This window comes from Chelonoidis abingdonii, chromosome 1 (assembly GCF_003597395.2).
Source record: "Chelonoidis abingdonii isolate Lonesome George chromosome 1, CheloAbing_2.0, whole genome shotgun sequence".
Taxonomy (NCBI): Eukaryota; Metazoa; Chordata; order Testudines; family Testudinidae; genus Chelonoidis; species Chelonoidis abingdonii.
The window spans coordinates 358,693,454-358,712,390 of NC_133769.1; the positions used below are offsets into that span (position 1 = coordinate 358,693,454).

At 46.1% G+C, this 18,937-nt stretch overlaps 1 protein-coding gene across 1 annotated transcript in view; it reads left to right on the forward strand.

The window, feature by feature from the left end:
* The window catches only part of GAB2 (GRB2 associated binding protein 2), a 195,628-nt gene extending 177,286 nt beyond the window's left edge, over positions 1–18,342 (forward strand). The window contains exons 4-10 of the mRNA XM_075061796.1: positions 5,023–5,609; positions 6,643–6,737; positions 8,861–9,143; positions 12,031–12,121; positions 14,021–14,123; positions 15,196–15,321; positions 16,919–18,342. Coding sequence (XP_074917897.1) covers positions 5,023–5,609; positions 6,643–6,737; positions 8,861–9,143; positions 12,031–12,121; positions 14,021–14,123; positions 15,196–15,321; positions 16,919–17,062 — 1,429 coding nt within the window. The 3' untranslated portion in view covers positions 17,063–18,342. The remainder of the gene's footprint in view (positions 1–5,022; positions 5,610–6,642; positions 6,738–8,860; positions 9,144–12,030; positions 12,122–14,020; positions 14,124–15,195; positions 15,322–16,918) is intronic.
* Positions 18,343–18,937: the final 595 nt, after the last annotated feature.

Genomic DNA, 18,937 nt, shown 5'->3' on the forward strand with positions numbered 1-18,937 from the left:
CCAGATTGCTGTCCAGAGCGGTCACAATGGTGCACTGTGGGATAGCTCCTGGCGGCCAATACCATCGAATTGCGGCCATACTAACTCTAATCTGACATGGCAATACCGATTTCAGCGCTACTCCCCTCATCGGGGAGGAGTACAGATATCGGTATTAAGAGCCCATTATACCTATATAAAGGGCTTCGCTGTGTGGAAGGATGCAGGGTTAATTCGGTTTAACGCTGCTAAATTCTGTATAAACTCGTAGTGTAGACCAGGCCTTAGAAGTGGCAAATGAATTTGTTAGTCTCTAAGGTGCCACAAGGACTCCTCGTTTTTACCTATAGGTGGCGCTATCAGCTTTCCCTTTGGTTTGGGGTGATGTTGTGAAAGTTTTACCTAGCTCTAGTGCTGACACCCATGCAGCTTAAACTGATAGTGTGTGGTGATGACAGAAGCATCTCAAGCCCATAGCACCCAATTACAACCCCATAAGCACCGGGATGTATGGATCAGCTGTTCTGTCTCCAGTATGGAATGTCGCAGGTGATGGGGCTTCCAGCCATTCTCTTTGTATATCATCTGCATCCTAGAGACCAGGCGGGTTATGTTTCCCTGTCTCCAGCCTATATTTGCCTTTGCCAAATTTCATCCCTTTTCTTCTAGTTGCCCCCTCTTGGATCATCCTAAATAAATCCTCTCCTTCTTTGGGGTTACACCCTGCAGATATTTGTTATATTGCTTGCAACCCTTGTTTCTCCTATCACCAAGTTATACAGAATTGGGCAGAGTCTCAGAGGATGTAAACTGCTGTAACTGCACTGAAATCCAAGGAGCAGGAGGGTTGGCGATCTACCTGATATTCAGCATCAGCATAGCATGCAGTGCAACATAGCACAGCAACAACCAAGGAGTCCTCAGTGCCCACTAGATTTGTTTGTGTGTTGGTATTATTTTGAACACCCATGTCTATAGCACTGCAGATTGACACAGCGCTTTGCAAGCCCAGCTAAAAGCATCTTGCTTTCAAGAGCTTTCCATCTAAGTTATACAAAATAAACATAAGCACATATAGCTGAGGGAGAGCAACAGATGGTGAGAAGAAGGCAGAGGCTGTTTGCAAGTGGAAGAGTATTTTAAGGAAAGATGCAAAAGTTGCCCTTCTGGAACAGTCACTAATTGAATTAAGGGACTGATCTAGCTGAGCTAAGGCCCAGTTGTGTAGCTGCTCCATGCACCCATCAGAGCCAGTGGGAATCCCAGGCAGGCTACATGCTGCTAGAAAGGCAGAGGTTAAGGGCTGTGCTTAGGTTTCTGCAAGAGCCTGCAATTAAGACAAACCCCCTGGAATATTTAGAGTGGGCTGGGTTTTATCTGTGCTGCTGCCATTGGCGTAGGACTGGAACCCTGCATAATGCTATGAGAACATCAGGCCAATGTTACATTATTAAAGAGAAGCAGGGAAATGGGCCGGTGCTTCTGCGACAAGATGCAGGGGCACTAGCAGCTATCAAACAATGATACTGGACCATTGTAACATACCAGAGTACAGTCCAGACTAATGCCCTCTAAACTGGGCTTCCCCTTACCATGCCTTGCTGCTGTAGCCTCCAGCCTGGACTGCTCACAACAGCCTCCAGCATGCAAGTCAGTCCCAGCGATGTCTGTATGTGCTGCAGCCAGCCAGCCAGCCACACCTTGACTCCTACCTGCCTGGGTTATGTTGTAGAGTGACCCCAACACACCCCCAACCCCTGATCTTCCCCCAGAAATGTATGTCGTGTACTGCCCAGCCCAATCCTGGACCATACAAATATATTAAGTCCATTATTCCTTTAAAGCTGTGTTTTCCAAACTTGGGACTCCACTTGTTTAGGGAAAGCCCCTCATGGGCCTGGCTGGTTTGTTTACCTGCCACATCCACAGGTCTGGCCGATCGCGGCTCCCACTGGCCACAGTTCACTGGTCCAGTCCAATGGGAGCTGCCTGGAGCAGCGAATCGTGGCCAGTGGGAGCCGCGATCTGCTGGACCTGCAGATGCGGCAGGTAAACAAGCCGGCCCAGTCTGCCTGGGGCTTTAGCGTCCCGAGTTTGGGGAACACTGCTTTAAGGGAATAATATGCACACAACTTGCTACCAATGTTCCCTCTAATTTTTTCCATCCATGTGCAGAATGAATTTTGTTATGTGCAGAACCAATATCAAGGTAATATGCAGATGTGCGCCATCACCGCTGTACTTTCACGGCAGCCCTTATCCCACCAAGAGTTCACAACGTCCTACTACTACCACCTAGCTGGGCCTTAGGGAAGGTCTGTCTTCAGGTGACGTCTGCAGTACCTATCTGTTCATTTCTAAGCCTCCTTCCACAAGGATCAGTACATGCTTCACAAACCAGACATATAAATGCTGAAATGCAGCTACCTCTGGGGAGGAAAGTCAGCAGCCAGCTAGGCCAACAGCACAGAGAGCACTGTGCAGTAGTTTGGAAAGAGAAGGGGAATTTTGGATAGGAAGAATCTTTTCCTCTTATGCAAAATGCTAGAGTTATTTAACGTTCAGACAGGGCTTCATCTGTAAAGGTCTCATCTGAATGTAAAATATAATACCACAATATTCGAAATCAAAGTAAATGTTTCTTTTTAAATCTGGACACTAAGGCTCAAAATAATTTTTAAGAACACTCAAATTCCCCTTACTACCATCCTCTTGTATTAACAATACGAAGCACTTTAAAAGTCCTATAGACTATTCAATCTTCATGTCATTTACATTTTTACGCTGGATTATCTTGGACGATTAAAGTAGCACAGTAAAGTTCACCTTCAGATTCTCATGCACACATACAGTGTTCCAGTGTCTCAGTTATTAACACACACAGCTCTGTAAATTTACACAGCACTTTACAAGCAATGGACTCAGGCAAACTTTCACCTCACATGAACTTCTCCCACTTCTTTCCATGAGGCCACGCACATGAGTAACAGCTACATGAGTAATACTTTGCAGCATCACCCCCCTAAATAAACCACCTGTCCTCCTGCCCACAAAAAGCTTTGCAAACACTGCTAGGGGAGGTTTAAATCCACAACAGGGAACTGTTGCCATTGGAAATCCGACAAAAACAGTCATAAAAATAGTCCAGGAGTCCTAGTTTTGGTAATTTCCTTTTAAAACACAAATCTAAAAGCCAGCTATATTTAGTGCTTTTCATTTATAAATCTCAAAGTGTTTTACAGAGGAAGGTCAATATCATTATTCCCATGGGGAAACTGAGGCACAGTGTGGATTGAGGTGACTTCCCAAGGCCTCACAGAAACTTAATGGCAGAGCTGGGGAAAGAGCCAAGTCTCTTGACTCACAAGGTTTCCCCAGCTCCAGGGTTGCAGCAGAGTGAGAGAGGACTCCTCCAGCCCCAGAGTTGGGAGAGACATCTCTCCCTTCCCCGCTGCAGCCACAGAGCTCGGTCTGGGAGAGAGGTGTCTCTCTTGTCCCTGCCACAGAACCAGAGCTAGGGTCAGGATGCCCTGCATGCCCTAAGGTCCTCCAAACCCCCATAATCACACCCCACTGCCCCCATGCATCCTACACATCCTGCGTGCCAGCGCTGCTGGTGTGCAGCCCTTGATGGGCTTCTGTGAGGCCACACAGGCATGCACATTAGAGGGAACACAGCCTGCTACCCCAAAGGGAGTGACCCAGATATTTCAAATTAAACACAATGGATTAGATAAAACAATAAAATAAGTTTATCAACTATAAAGAGAGAAATTTTAAGGGAGTACAAGTAATGAGGCATAAAAATCAGAAATGGTTACAGGAAAAATAAAGATAAAACTCCTCCTAATGCTTAAGTTAAGAAACTATATTAGATTCAAAGCAAAGTTTTCTCACCACATGATTTCAGCAGGCTTACTGACCAAACTCTTTACGTCAGGACCCCTCCCCTGGAGTCCAACAGCTGCTTCCTTTGTCTCTTCAGGTGCAGTGAATGCATTGGACAGGGACAGAGATAGAGAGACAGGTGCTCGGGGGGAGTGTCCTGTCCCTTTTTATAGGTTTAGACCCCCTCTTGAAAAACATTTCCAGCTGAGACCCAAGAGACACAGAGTCTATGTGGAAGGATGTTCCCTGCTGGGTTTTTTTTCCACGTGTTTGAACTTCCTTTGTTTTCTCTGTTTGATTACTCTGTTTGATTACTCTGTTTACTGCTTAAATGCAGATTAAGCAAAGCATACTTTCCTTTGTTTTTGGACAGACCTGTTTGCCAACTTCTGTTTGGGTGGGGTTTGGAACATAGGTTAATAACATCACATAGGGAAATCTTATAACTTCACATACAATGTTGCCACACATATTTTATCAGGACAATACTGACCCACAAATTATGAGTTTTCCCATGGTACCTCACAAGGCATACTTTGTACAAAAATTATAAGAAAAGGGTGTGAACACAGGAGTGCATTCTGTCACAACCAAGTCATTTCTTCCACAGGGAAGGGCTTTGAATCATACCATCAGGGAGGTGGTGTTTGCCCAACCTAGTACACAGCCAGAGGTCTGGCCCCCCTGCACCTCAGATCCCAAGTTAACCATGAAAGCTCTGTGCCTCTGAATTCCCTTCCTCCTCCCCTTCTGTTGCTGCCCCCAGGTTTCCCCTCAGGGGATTTCGCTCTGTGGTGGAGCCAAGTGAGGCAGGTGTCTTTATCCACTTGTACAGGCTGGGGAGGCACACAAGGCCATCCAGAGGTGAGGAGGGCAAGTGGAGCAATTTGCCTCAGGCCCCAGGCCCCATAGGGACCCCCATGAGAATATAGTATTCTATAGTACTGCAACTTTTTTTATGGAAGAGGACCCCAAAATTGCTTTGCCACAGGCCCCCTGAATCCTCTGGGCGGCGCTGGAGGCACAGGGAGTGTAGCATGTGACCTGCCCATGGTCACCCAGCTAGTCAGTGGCTCTCCTGACTCTCAGACCCCTGCTGTAGCCATTGACCACACTGCCTCAGAAAGCTAAGCCACACCCTCTCCTCTTCCCTAGGAGCGCCAGCTTCTCCCAAGCCACAAGATCCTCGTTCTTCATGAGGAGTGACACAGCCGTTCAGAAGCTCTCCCAGGGCAATGGACACTGTGTGAACGGGGTCGGCGGGCAAGTCCATGGATTCTACAGCTTGCCAAAGCCCAGCAGACACAATTCGGCACTCAGGGACAGTGCCTATGACCTCCCGCGGAGCTTTGGCTCTTACACTCACACCAAAGCCAGCCTCACGGGCTCTGACACGGATAATGAGGAGGTCTATACCTTTAAGACTCCCAGCAACACCCTGTGCAAGGAGTTTGAGGAGCTCTCCACGGACTCCTATGACATCCCCGTCACCCCTCTCTCCGTATACCAGATCCCAAGGACATTCACGCTGGACAAGAACCACAACACACTGGCCGTGGCCTCCAGTGATTCACCCACTGCTCCCCCACCCCGGCCCCCTAAACCAGGGCAGATGGAGTCACGGTGGGGCAGCCCCCAGCAGCACCCTCCGAATGGTGAAAGCCTAGGTATGGTCTCCGTGGCAGCTACCATTCCCAGGAGGAACACGTTACCAGCTGTGGAGAACAGCAGACTACATCGAGGTAAGTGTTACATTTAAATGGGGTGTGTGGTGGGGCAAGGCGTCTTTTCCCCAGCTATCAAGTTGTATAGTACAGCTGAAGATGCTGACTCCATTAGAGAGACGTGGGACCAGATGCTCAGCCTGTGTAAATCAGCCGAAATCAATGGAGCTGCACTGGTTTATTCCAACTGAGGAGCTGGTGCTACATATTCAGGGGATGGGCTTGTGGCGTATACGAATACCCCTGAATTTTTGGGTATGTCCAAATTCTGGTATTGGTTCTTGTCTGTATAAAGGGCTGAACCAAAAAGCCAGATTCAGTCACCCCCAAACATTGGGAAAGTTCAGATCTAGATCAAAACGCCACCATTCATAGTTTTTGCAGCTCCTGCCGGTACAGTTGACTTTTAATTCAATTTATGGCCAAAGTTTTCAAAAATTGCCACTGATTTTGGAGGCCTCAAAGTTTGGGCGCCCAACCTGAGACAACTAAAGGTAATTTTCAGTGCCCTCCAGGCCTGATTTTCATCGCTCCAGAGCAGCTGCAGCTCCTGTTGACTTTGACTGTAGCTGTGGTTTTTCAGCACTCCAAAAATCAGAGTCGGGCCATCTCCAGCTGGACACACACATGACCATGCACTTTTAAAATGTTAATTGTAAAGCTGCAAGGAACTAACTGGCTTAGGAGAATAGTTAATGTAAGGTGAGGCCTTTCCCTCCAGGACCCCCATTCCAGACTGAGCTAGGTCAGCTGCAGCCAAATGCTGTTACCGCTCTCTCTAGCCATCAGTGAGGATAAATGAATAAAATGGCTGTGGAGTAGTTAGACTGAGCTGTTTGAGATGGGATAGAAAAAAAAAGAGAGAAGACTTATACAGTTTCAAAACTCCTTGCCCAGCTACCCATGCTCTGCTAACCTAAACACACATCATTTACTGTATAGCATAGTTAAAAGTGAGTTGTTGAGGGCTACATGTGTTGAGGCACTGTTAGAACTAGAGGAATCACAAACAGGCACTGTGTGTATTGTGAATCCATGATTTGTGTTTCAGCTTCTTCTTGTGAGACTTACGAATACCCCCAGCATGGTGGCAGCAGCACAGTTCAGTCAGCAGACTCTGTGAATGATGGGTTCATCTCATATCTGGTAAGCTGATGCTACTATCACCCACTCGTCAGTGTGTGTCATGTCCTCCTCAGCCACAGAGGGAGTGAGTCTGCCATCCATGTATGCAGCACACACATTCCATGCCCCAGGACTGGCTTTGCCTGTGGTACAATTCTGATCAGCCCCTGAATCCGCAGGGAGGATGCCATACGACATACATGCTAGGTCATGCCTTCCATGGCAAGAGTAGAATTTCGTGCCTTACTGAAAATGTCACTGTGAATCTGCTACAGCTGCCACCTTGGAGACCTAGGGCTTGACTCAATGGAAGTTTTGCTTTAACTTCAGTGAAAGCAGAATTAAAGCCTTTGTCCTTCAGCTCATGCTGAAGCCGTGGAAGTCTCTGGTTCAACCCTGGTGATGACCACCTTAAAGGTTGTTTACTAATAGCTAGATAAATTCATACCATTCAGAACTGAGATTTGATTTGGATGCTTACACAAACCGTATCTGACTGGCACTTCAGCTCAAAGAAGCATCCAAGAGATTGGATGCTTGTTGAAACATCCTGCGTTTTAACCATTGGACCAAACTACGAAGGGAAGTTTCTCCATCTCTTGATGTCTTCAGGTCAACACTGGATGCCTTAATGGAAGACATGTTTTAGCCAAACACAAGTTATGTAGGAGTAACTGTGAAATTTAAGGGCCTGTGATATATATAGGGGATCAGACCAGTTGATTTAATGGTCGTTCCTGGAAATCTAATCTATGAATCTGAATGTATGATTCTGCAGAGCTGGGCTGGAAATGTTGCCAGCACAGACTCTATCATGAGAATTCTGATATTTCCTGCTTCCTTTTGAACTGGAAATACCATTAAACCACCCTTTCACTCTGCATTTCTGTCACAGCTGGAGCCAGGACATGCAGAGATGCATGAGAAACAGAGTTGGCTGAAGTATTTTCTAACTTCCGAGAAGGTTCAGTTCAGTCTGAAGTTTGCATGAGTGGGGTAGTTGTGTTAGTCTGGTTCTGTAAAAAGCGACAGAGTCTTGTGGCACCTTATAGACTAACAGACATATTGAGAGGCAGAGTTATTTGCAGGACATTATAGGGACACTGTAAAGCCAGTCCACCTCACAGCAGGCTGTCCCAACCATCCCTGTGAGGGAGCCAGTGTCATGATGGGAGGTGGCTAAGGTGGAGTGAAGGAGCCAGTGGATGGGATCTGCCTTCCAGGAGAGGTAGAGGAAATTTATCATTCCTCACATGCTGAGGTCACATCCGGAGACTGGATAGAGTTGTGGTTGGAGACATGGTCACTAGAAATACTGATAATTGGAAATGTGGTGAGGTGGCCTTGTTTACTTCTCTACTAGCTCTGAAGTTGGGTCTCAATGGACATCTAAACAAACTTCCACAGAGTGCTGGGGAGGATCCTGTGGTTGTGATACATATTGGTACAAATGACATAGGGAGGTGTAGGAAGGAGGTCTTGGAAGCTAAATTTGGGTGCTGGGCCACATGTGGGCCAGCTAGTCAGGGAACCATCAGGGTTTGAATGCGAGGATGAGAAGATGTTGTAGAGGGAGGTTTGCATTTATTGGAGATCCCTTAAGCAAAGGAGACCTGATACCAAAGGGATGGGCTTCACCTTAACCCAAGTGGAAAGTAGCACAGGGGGTTATTAAAACCAGGACCTGGGGGAAAACTGACAAGTGCTACGGAGCACTTGGGTTGGGCAAAGACAGCTGCTAAGGAGGACAGGAACTGTCAGCTCCTTGGGGCAAGGATTGTTTCCTCTTTCCCTGTTTGGGAAGTGCCTAGCACAGCTTAGGCAATGCTGGAAATCAATTGTAATATTAAAGGTAACTCTGCCTCTCTCTAGCAGTAAAGGCTAGCCCAGAAATTACAGCTGAATGGGAGCAAAGAGAGGTTGAGGATCAGCACCAGAACTCCCCTGAACTTGGAACTGTTTGTTGTTCAGATCCAATGGCTGATGTGAATTTGGCAGCTTTGACCCCAGCTCCAGTGTAAATGTCTGCTCACTGTGCTAGGGAGGGATTACACCCTGGGGTCCAGTAACGCTGAACATTGCTGCTTGTATTCCATACCTCACTAAATATCTTCTTGACCCTTGACCTCTCCTGTGCTTTCCAGCAAGCCAGAGCCGCAGTGGCTCGCTCCCACAGTGCTGACTCTGAGGACAATTATGTCCCAATGAACCCAGGCTCCTCCTCCCTGCTGAACATGGAGAAAACCAATGATAATTCCCAGAATCTCTACATCCCCATGAGCCCTGGTCCGCACCACTTTGACCTCCTGGGATTGTCCTCGACGACTCTCCCAGTCCATAAAGGAGGAGCCATTTCCCAGTGCCACAGGCGGCTGAGCGAAATCCAGCCCCCACCGGTCAACCGCAACCTCAAACCCGACCGGAAAGGTAAGACCAGTTCCTTGGACAGAAACACCTGTACTTGAGGGGAATCTTCACAGGATCTCCACTATGACTAGTTATTATACTTCAGACTGCTAAATAGAGGTATCAGATTGTGCCAAATAACCATGGGGGAACAGTGGCAAACACGGGGAGAGGCACTCACTGCCTTCCAGAGCCCTCCAGCACATATTGGCTGCCATGGCCCTGTGTGGAGCACTGGTCCCTGCCCAAGCACAGCCAGCCAGCTGCACTGGCCACTCTTAGAGGAACTCGGAACATTACTTACGGAACAGAATATAAAGGTCTAAAAAATTAAACTTTTTAACCTTTTTCCAAATCGAAATTTGGGGGGGAATTTTTGTTCCATGAGAAAGTTTGGTTTTTCAATTTGATTTTGGGGGAAAAAACAGAAGTTCTGGAATTTACCATGAAACAAAAATCCCAATTTCTGAGCAGCTCTAACCAGGATCTGTGTACAGGGACAGAGCCTTAGCCCCAATCCCAACCCCTCCCTATTCGTCTTCCATCTTCAGGGATGGCACAACCTTAATAACCCTTATGCATGATAAATCGAATTCTTCCTGGCCTTTACACAAGGCCCTATAATGGGGAAGGTCCTTGGTCCCCCTCCCTCCTCCTTTAAGAAACAGAAGAAATCTGTCCCATAGCAAATATCAGAGTGGTATCCGTGTTAGTCTGGATCTGTAAAAGCAGCAAAGAGTCCTGTGGCACCTTATAGACTAACAGACGTTTTGGAGCATGAGCTTTCGTGGGTGAATACCCGCTTCATCGGATGCATAGCAAGTAATCTGTATACCAAAAAATGTATCTTCAAATCAGCTACTTGACATACCAGTCACGTGTGACTATGGGCCTGCTAACATCCCCATTGTCTTCAAAGAGAGCTGGAACAGCACCGCCTTAATAGCTGTGCATGGTCTGTCTCCAGAACCTGCTATTATACTGAAAGGTCCAAGGAGGAAATACGGTACAGAGCTCCATCCTCCTCATGTAGATTAGGCCACTGGGCACCACAGCTCTCTGAGGGGCAGGAGGTGGTGTGGTTAAGGCACTGGGCACCACAGCTCTCTGAGGGGCAGGAGGTGGTGTGGTTAAGTTCTGACTGAGCTAGCGCACTGAAAATAAAGTGCAGCCATGGCAGCACAAGCAGTGGGAGGGGCCAGCTGCCTGAGGTACATGCTTGCGCAGCTAACCATGGTGGTTGCATTCTACTTTTAGCGTGCTAGCTCCATCAGAGCTCCCACGGGTATGTCTCCTTGTTCTGGAAGTCATATCTCCAGCTCAAAGTGGAGATGTACTCTATGGGTATGTACAGTACATAGCACCATCTCTGTAGCCGGTTCCATAACATCAATAATCAGCTGAGTTTAGGAAACAGCAGGAGACCTATTAAACTCTCACATTTTTCAATTGTCGTAACTGATTAATTAACCGTTTTCTTAAATTCACCATTTTGAAAATAAAATAACAGACTGGAATTCAGAGCACCTTGGAAAGTCTCCTGGTTTCTCACACATTCAGATGGAAGCTGCAGCCCAGTGCAGTGGGGATGAAATGCAGGAATCGCTGGATAAATTCTCTGGCCTGTGTTACATAAGAATTCAGACTAGATACTCTAATGGGCGCTTTGGGGCATAAAATCTATGGCTCTGTGAGATACTGAATGTGTGAGGGTGCTGTTGAACAGGCACAAGGTGCCCAGCACATGACAGGATCAGGCCGCTAGTCTGTGTTTTAAGAAAATAAGAACAACCATACTGGGTCAGACCAATGGTCGGTCCATCTAGGCCCGTATCCTGTCTTCTGACAGTGGCCAATGCCAGGTGCTTCAGAGAGAGTGAACAGAACAAGTGAGTTATTGAGTGATCCATCCCCTGTCATCCACTCCCAGCTTCCAGCAGCCAGAGGCTTAGGGATACCCAGAGCATAAGGTTGCATCCCTGACCATCTTGCCTAATAGCGACTGATGGACCTGTCCTCCGTGAACGTATCTAGTTCTTTTTTGAACCCAGTTATACTTTTGTCCTTCACAATATCCCCTGGCAATGAGTTCCACAGGTTGACTGTGTGTCGCATGAAGAAGTATTCCCTTATGGTTGTTTTAAACCTATCGCTTATTGGTTTCACTGGGTGACCCCTGGTTCTTGTGTTATATGAAGGAGTAAATACCTTATTCACTTTCTCCACACCATTCATGATTTTATAGACCTCTATCATATCCTCCCTTGGTTGTCTTTTTGCACAGTATCAACATGGTAGCTGCCTATTGTTACAAAGTGCTGTATTATTATGGTTAGTTATTCCCATTCTTTCTGGACAGCAGCGCTCTCCTGTCCTTTGTAATGAGCTACATGTTACAGGGCAGATTTCCTTTTAAAATGCTCCATGGAAAACCTTCTGGTCAAAGCCCACTGCAACTAAAGTGGCATGTTGATAATGTTAATTTCTGACTGACGATCAACAGAGGAAAGCTTTTCTGAGTCTAATGGGCATCAGTGTTTCTTTAATAAGCCACACCTACATGCTGTCCTGCTGGGTGTTTTGGGGTCCTATCATTCCCATAGAAAACACATTCACCCCTCTGGGGCCCAAACAACGGAACTCCCATTGGAGCCAGTGGGAGTGGGGATGTGCACATGGGAGGGATGAAATCTGCTCTGATTTCCCGCAACCCCTGCAAGAATGACTGCAGGAACGTTGTGACTGGGAATACTCCCTTGACAGCAAGGATGATTGGGAGGAGAAAGGTATTGGTCATCCAAGTGACTGTGGAGGCCTTTGCATTTTATTTTTTAAAATACAGTGATTTAGTGTTAGGGAGGGTTTAAAGAACGTGTTCACTGATGAATAAATCCTCCTTCTGTGACAGCAAAGCCAATGCCTCTGGACCTCAGGAACAACACGGTTATCGATGAGCTTCCCTTCAAATCACCGGTCACCAAATCTTGGTCCAGACCAACGTGAGTATATTGGGGGGAGTCTTAACTCCTGCAACACCCTCATGGACCAGGCTCAGGCCGTGTCCACATTAGTTGGACGTACTTAGCTTCAGGGTGATAGATTGTGATGGCATAGCGAATGCAACAGGAGCCACATTCTAGTCTCAGTAATATCTACGTCTTTCTGGAATATGGCCATTGCAGTCCATGGAGACGCTGGATTTACACCAGTGTGTCTGAGATGTAAGTAACCCTAAATCTCCAGTGTAGGCAGCACCAAAAAGCGCCTTCGGGTTCTTGTTGTGCTGGTCTCTTTAATCTCTCTTTCTGTTAATGGGATGAGTCTTTTGTCTTGCAAGATTTGTATTTTGATTCTGAGCTGGAGATGGGCCCTAGCTGCAAAGTCTGGAGCCAGATCTGAATTTCCCTAAAAGCTTGAGGATGTCTGGATTCAGAGTTTTTGTTTGGTGTGTTTTATAAGCAGGGGCCAGCTGCAAAGTTTTGATCTGGATCAGATTTTCTCAAAGCATATTGATGTTCAGATCTGAAATCCCAGTGTTGGCCCCAGTTCTAGCCCATCCAGAGAAATGTATCAGCATTTGCTAATTTTCTACCTGGTGGTATGATAAAACTCTGTGAATACAGGAGAATTGCCTCAAAGTCCACATTGAAATCCAGCGCATTACAAAGTGCTAATTACCAAAAGTCTAGTGTTTAATCTCATTTGGAGATTGTTGACCTTTTCAGAATTGTGCATAAACCAAACCACGCCTAAGTCAGATAGTTTTGGTCCAAATTCAGAGCAAGGGTTGTCATTGTGCGGCTGAGGTTTACAAAATCTTGGAGTGAGCCCAGACTCAGATGAACCTGGAGTCAATATATGGTTTCATATCAAAACTTGGTTTCATATTAAATATATCGTTTCATATTAAAACCCACAGTGTCAATGCAAACCAGGATGGCACTCAGAAGGTTTTGACTGAATTTTGCTTTGAGAGCCCTTAAAGCAAAGCTCAGCTGTGAGGAACTCTGCAAATTGTAACTAAAGAGCTTCATACCAAACCCTCCAAGCCAAAAGTGCCGGGATTCCCACAACTCCAGTTCTGCCACTAGTTCATAGTCTGACATTGTCCTATATGAGGACATTAGCTGTTATGACTGTTATAATAAATTGGATTGTTTGGAGACTGACTGGGGCATGAGAGCTGTGTGCTCAGATCACTACATTAGGAAATATACAAAGCTTGGGTTTTGATTGACAGGACGCCTGACCCCACAGAAGCTAATGGATTTTTCTTTTATCGACTAATTTTATGACCCTTTTTTACTGCAAGGCAACCAATAGCTTTTTAAGAGGGGGACTTCAGTAACAGACTCTGATTGCATTATGTTATTCCTTATACAGTAATTAGATCTGGTTGACTGAAAACAAGATGAGGCTTTCAAGGTTTAGCCTTCCATCCAAATGCAAGTAGGCTACTGCACAGTAAACGCAAGCTTGAAGCTGTGATTAGTATGGAGGGGAAATGGCGCAAGAAGCTCGGGGGCTCTATGTGCTGTCATAAGGGGATTGCAATTAAATACATCCTGTGAGATAAAAGAGTTTATGGAGCCTGGACTCTAGTAATATGATAGCAGGAGAATTGAGGCGACATACAGAAACACAGTGATATTAAACAGAAATAAGCCAGAGCTAAAGGCCCAAATCTGGATCCTCCCTGAACTACGGGAAGCTTGCGTTGTGGAGACAAACTTTAGAAATGGTCCTTCTTAAGTGGCACCAAAACCCTGAATCTCATCCATGAGCTGCAGGAGAGTTCAGACTTGGATCCCAGCTCTGCAACTCTGACCTCATCCCTAGTAAGTGGTGAGCAGCGGGGTCCTGAGCTGTAACCAACCCATCGGCACCTCTCATTACAGCCAGACTTTCAACTCCAGCACCTCACAATACTGCCGCCCAGTCTCCACCCAGAGCATCACCAGCACTGACTCGGGAGACAGCGAGGAAAACTACGTGGCCATGGTAAGTCCTGTTAGCACTGTCGAGCTTCCTAAGCAAGGCACCTATGTCCTGCAGTGACTTGGGCTCTATAAATGCAAACCACAGGTAGTTACCATAGTGTTAATGATACTCAGATCTATGGTGATAAGGACAGTATATATCCTTATGGATTACAGGGCAGTTGTTTGTAACATGGCATTCTAACATGTATCTATGCGAAACATCCTGTTTTATGGTGTGGGAGCAGAGAATGAGAGTGGACAAGACATGCCGTGTGCTTCTTCCTCCCGCACCAGAAAACTCAAAAATGATGCTCCCTTTATTAAGTACTACTCTGCATCATATCATGGTCCTCTCTGGGAACTGGAGGACCAAAAACTCTATTATTTTACTTCCATGCCACATTTTATTGTACCTGTTTATTTTTAGATTGATTTTAGACCCTTCTCCCACAGGAAGTGCTGGCATTCTCTGACTGTGTGTGGTGGGGAGCGGGAGGGCGGGAGCCGTCTATACTGCCCCAAGCATGAAAAAGCAGGTTCCCAGCTGCTATAACCAGTGACATTGATGAAAGAGACAGGAGAATTTGTGTCTCTTACAAACTGCTACCCCATGACCTATTATTAATCAATTGTATTTAAGTTTACACAGAGCTCTTTGTTATGCTGGGAAATGTATTCAGAGTGTGCACACTTTTCTCAGACCTGCAGTGCAGTGTAGCAAAGTGTAATGATGATTCTGGGCCCAATTATGGCCATGCTAAGGCCTGGTTCCAGCAAAGCACTTATGCATATGTTTAACTTCAGGCATGTGAGTAGTTCCATTGAAGTGCATCAAGTTAAGTACGTGATTTGGGCTATAGAACCCCATTAAATTCAGTCCACTGTGCTGTTCTCATGGCTCTTGACCCAGATTGGTCCGTTCTGACCTTAAGTCTATGAATCTATGAAAAAATTGCAGAGGGGTAAGTGAGGGAAGAATTCAGGCCAGGCTCTCGCTTAAAGTGCTACCAGTGAGGGATTTTGGTTTGAGGTCCCTTGTATTCTCCTTGTTTTATTAACCCTTTTTTTCTCCCACTTCTTTCTTACATTAGCAAAATCCTGTTTCTGCTTCTCCGGTTCCTAGTGGCACCAACAGCCCAGCAGCAAAAAAGAGTTCGGGGAGTGTGGATTATCTAGCCCTGGACTTCCAGCCAAACTCACCTGGGCCAAACAGAAAGGTATCTTGGGTTGTTTTTTTTAATTTTTAATTAAATATTATGTATTTTTAATGCTTTGAAACCAGCTCAACAAACAATAGGGGCTTGATTCTCTGCTGAGACACTGCTTCAGTGATGTCAGTGGTGTTGGATCTGGCTCTGTACATTATTCTAGGCCAAAGTCCATCCTTACTCATGTACTTGCAGCTGTATTGGAGATGTAACTAAGACCATTGGAGACAATGGCTTTTATGGCTGTAAATGAGAGCGGAATTTGGCCCACCTACTATAGATCCTGTATTAGGCCTAATTCAGCTTGCACTGAAGTCAACAGGAAGATGCCCCTTTCTATGGGAACTGAATTAGGTCCCCTCATTCCTTTCTTACATTTTCAGATGCAGGATCTCCAAAGTGCCCTGGCCTAAATTATCCAAAATGACTTGTGATTCAGATGCCCAACTTGAGGCACCTTGAAGGCGGCTGCTTTTTAGAAGGTGCTGAGCACTCAGCCACGGAAAATCAGGCTGCCCTTACAGTGCATCAAGCTGAGCATCAAAATCACAAGTCACTTTTGAAAAGTGAAGCCTCTATCTATGAGCCAAATTCTGCTGAGCCAATTAAGATGCTGCCAAATGAGGACTAGCTGGCAGGAGCAGATGGACCAGTGATGGGAAACACCAGCAAAATGGCTTCTAGATAACATGGAATGAAATTAGTGGCTCTTCAATATATTCAAATATCTATCTTAAATGCAATGCACCTGTATGCTACATAGTGTCTTCCATGCCGACTACATGGATTACAGAACAAAACAATACACACACTAGAGAGGTGGCATAAAGCCTCAAAAATCTAATCTGGATCCAGTTTAAGATTTTCTGAACCTCCAAAGTTTGGATCTGGGATTTTCAATGGTGTTTCTCTAAAAGAGTTAAGCAACTGCAGAGGGAAAAGAAAATTAAAGTACTCTGAAAAGCAACTATGTAAAAATAACATCGTCTCACTCAGCAGATCTGCTCCTTCTGTGAATTTGGAGCTGCACCTGCTTCTTTGAATGACAAAAATAATCTTTTACTCCTTGTTAGCCCTACAGAGCCAACACAGCTAAGAGAGGGGGAGCTGGATTCTAGTCCTTCTAGAACTGTCGCTAACAGTTGCTTAGTGAGACGAAAAGAACCCCATTGGACTCTCAGATCCCAGGCTGTGTTTGCAGTGCTGGCAGTTAGAAAGCAATATTGTTTTGCTTGTAAACTGCATTTTTGATGCAGAGTCGCTGAGAGACAATAAACATGGAAACCCAGGGTACCATTTTACACTCTTCTTTCAGACCAGGCTCTCACTTTGGGCCTGATCCAAAGCCTATTAAGTCAATAGGAGTTTTTTGATCAAGGCCTCGTTAAGAAATAAGAGGAATCTAAAGAAGGGATTTGCAAGTAATATAAATGAAGAGCTACCCAGGCTGAGATATAGGCAGGTGGTTCCAGATAGCAAGAGCTGCAGAGGAGAAGGCTCGTACAGTATGAGGGGTGAGATTGTACAAGAGGACAGAGATGAGGCCAGCAGAGTGGGCTAGAGGTACTATCTTACGTCATGCTGTGTTCTCCTCCCCTATACCCAGCCCTCCACATCGTCAGTCGCCTCAGACGAGAAGGTCGATTATGTGCAGGTTGACAAAGAGAAGACACAAGCCCTGCAGAGCACCATGCAGGAGTGGACCGACGTCCGGCAATCAGCAGAGCCCGTTAAGAGCATGAAGCAGTAATGGACGGGGCAGATGGGGACAGCCATCCAGACAGGCAAATGTCCAACAGGTTTTCCCAGGCTGGGGTCCCCCTGGGTACGCGAGCTCACTTTGGGGTTGCATTGCTACAGTACTGTTGTTTGGGTCTTTTTTTAAAAAGAAACTTCATTTCAGGGGAAGACTTGGCAGATATTGTTTGCCAGTGACAAAGACCAACTACTTGCAGTGGCTGGGTTTGTGCTATTACTTTAGCTGCTGGATATACTGTTCAGGAACTTAAAACTTAGCAATACTGGGGTCACAAATGCCCTGCATGTCTTCTGCTTACAGCGGTTATTAAAGCCACCTTGTACCTGCTAACACTGTAGTATCTCTCTCAGTCTTCTTCCGTACTGTACACCTGAACTGTGCCGAATGTATACTGGTTTGGTGGCATCCTTTACAGAACACGGATTCCCGCTCCATACCGTATGGTGGTCCTGACCTCTTCAACCTCTTCAAAAAATGGGCAACTGCCAGGTTTAATATGTACTTGTTTTATTATCAAATCGCTTGTCAATAATAACCGACATGCCTTTGTAACCTGCAGGGGGCGCTTCTCCATCAGGCGGCATGGCTTGTGTGCCAATACCTGTAGCTTGCAAAGTGCCCAGACTGACCGACGGGTTGAGACAACCTTAGACCTCCAGGGCTGACCTCTCCTCCCCCTCAGCACACACATAATATATCAAACAGCAAGAGGTGCCTCTTCTTTTTAAATGGGTGTTGGTGGGGTGGGGGTGGGGGGTTCAAAGCTCCCCAAAATTAAAGGGCTGGCAGGATCGGCCTTGTGAAAGCAGAATTAAAGGGCTAGAGGCTTGAACTCAATGGGAATCCTTTCACTGACTTCAGTAGGCTCTGGATCTGACCCTGAGGGCCAACTTCTACCCAGGGCTGCAGCGTTTGCAGCCTCATTGGGAGACAATTCTGCTGCTGTTGAAATCAGTGGAAGCTTTGCCATTGATTGCAATGGGAGCAGGAAAAGACTTCCCTGAGTCTGAGTGGAGAGTTAGGCCCATGTGTGACTTGTATGGCTTCATGATGAGTACAGGGAATGGGATATGGGACTGTCGACAAGGATCTGGTGAGCATAGCTGCTCTACCAAGGAAGGAGTGGAATTGTTGAAGAGGCCCAAGGAGGGAGAGCTAGGTGTAATGCAGTGAAGTTCAGTGAAAGAAATGTAGGCTACTGGTGAGATCTTCAGCTGGGGAATAGTCTCCCGTGAGGAGTCAGGGCAGTCCCATCACTTGAGTGACCTAAAACTGGCTTAAATAAAGCAGCAAGGAACGTGCTGTAGGGAACGACTGTGCACTGGGCCCAAAGAACTGACCTGTGCTGCCTTCCCCCATCTCTAGTTGCCTCAGTCATGTGGTTTGCACAGTGCAGTGCCTCTACATTACAGTAGTTGATGAAATTAACAATTCTTAGCTCTAATGAACAATGAGCACCAAGTATACATAGGGCAGTGAGGTCCAGGGTCTTGACTCATCCAGCACTTTGAGTTCATCTTCTTCTAAGCCCTTCCCCCTCTGAGAGGAGTGAGAAGGAAGGGAGAACCTATTGCCTGGATAATAATCTGTAAACACATGGATAACAATCCATGACCTCGTAACAATATGGAGGAACAACGATCAACATGTAATGGTCTGATTACCAAGCAGAATGCTAGAAACATGCTAAGCATTGATTTGGACAAACAGCATTGCTGTAAGCTAAGAGTGAACAGAAGGATAAACCAAGAGGTTAAGATAAACACAATGATTAAAGACTCAGAGTATCTATTCGGCTCCTACTTCCCCCTCCCATTGGCAACAGGGATGGATTACAAAGGGTGAGATTTTCAAATGGGCCTAAAT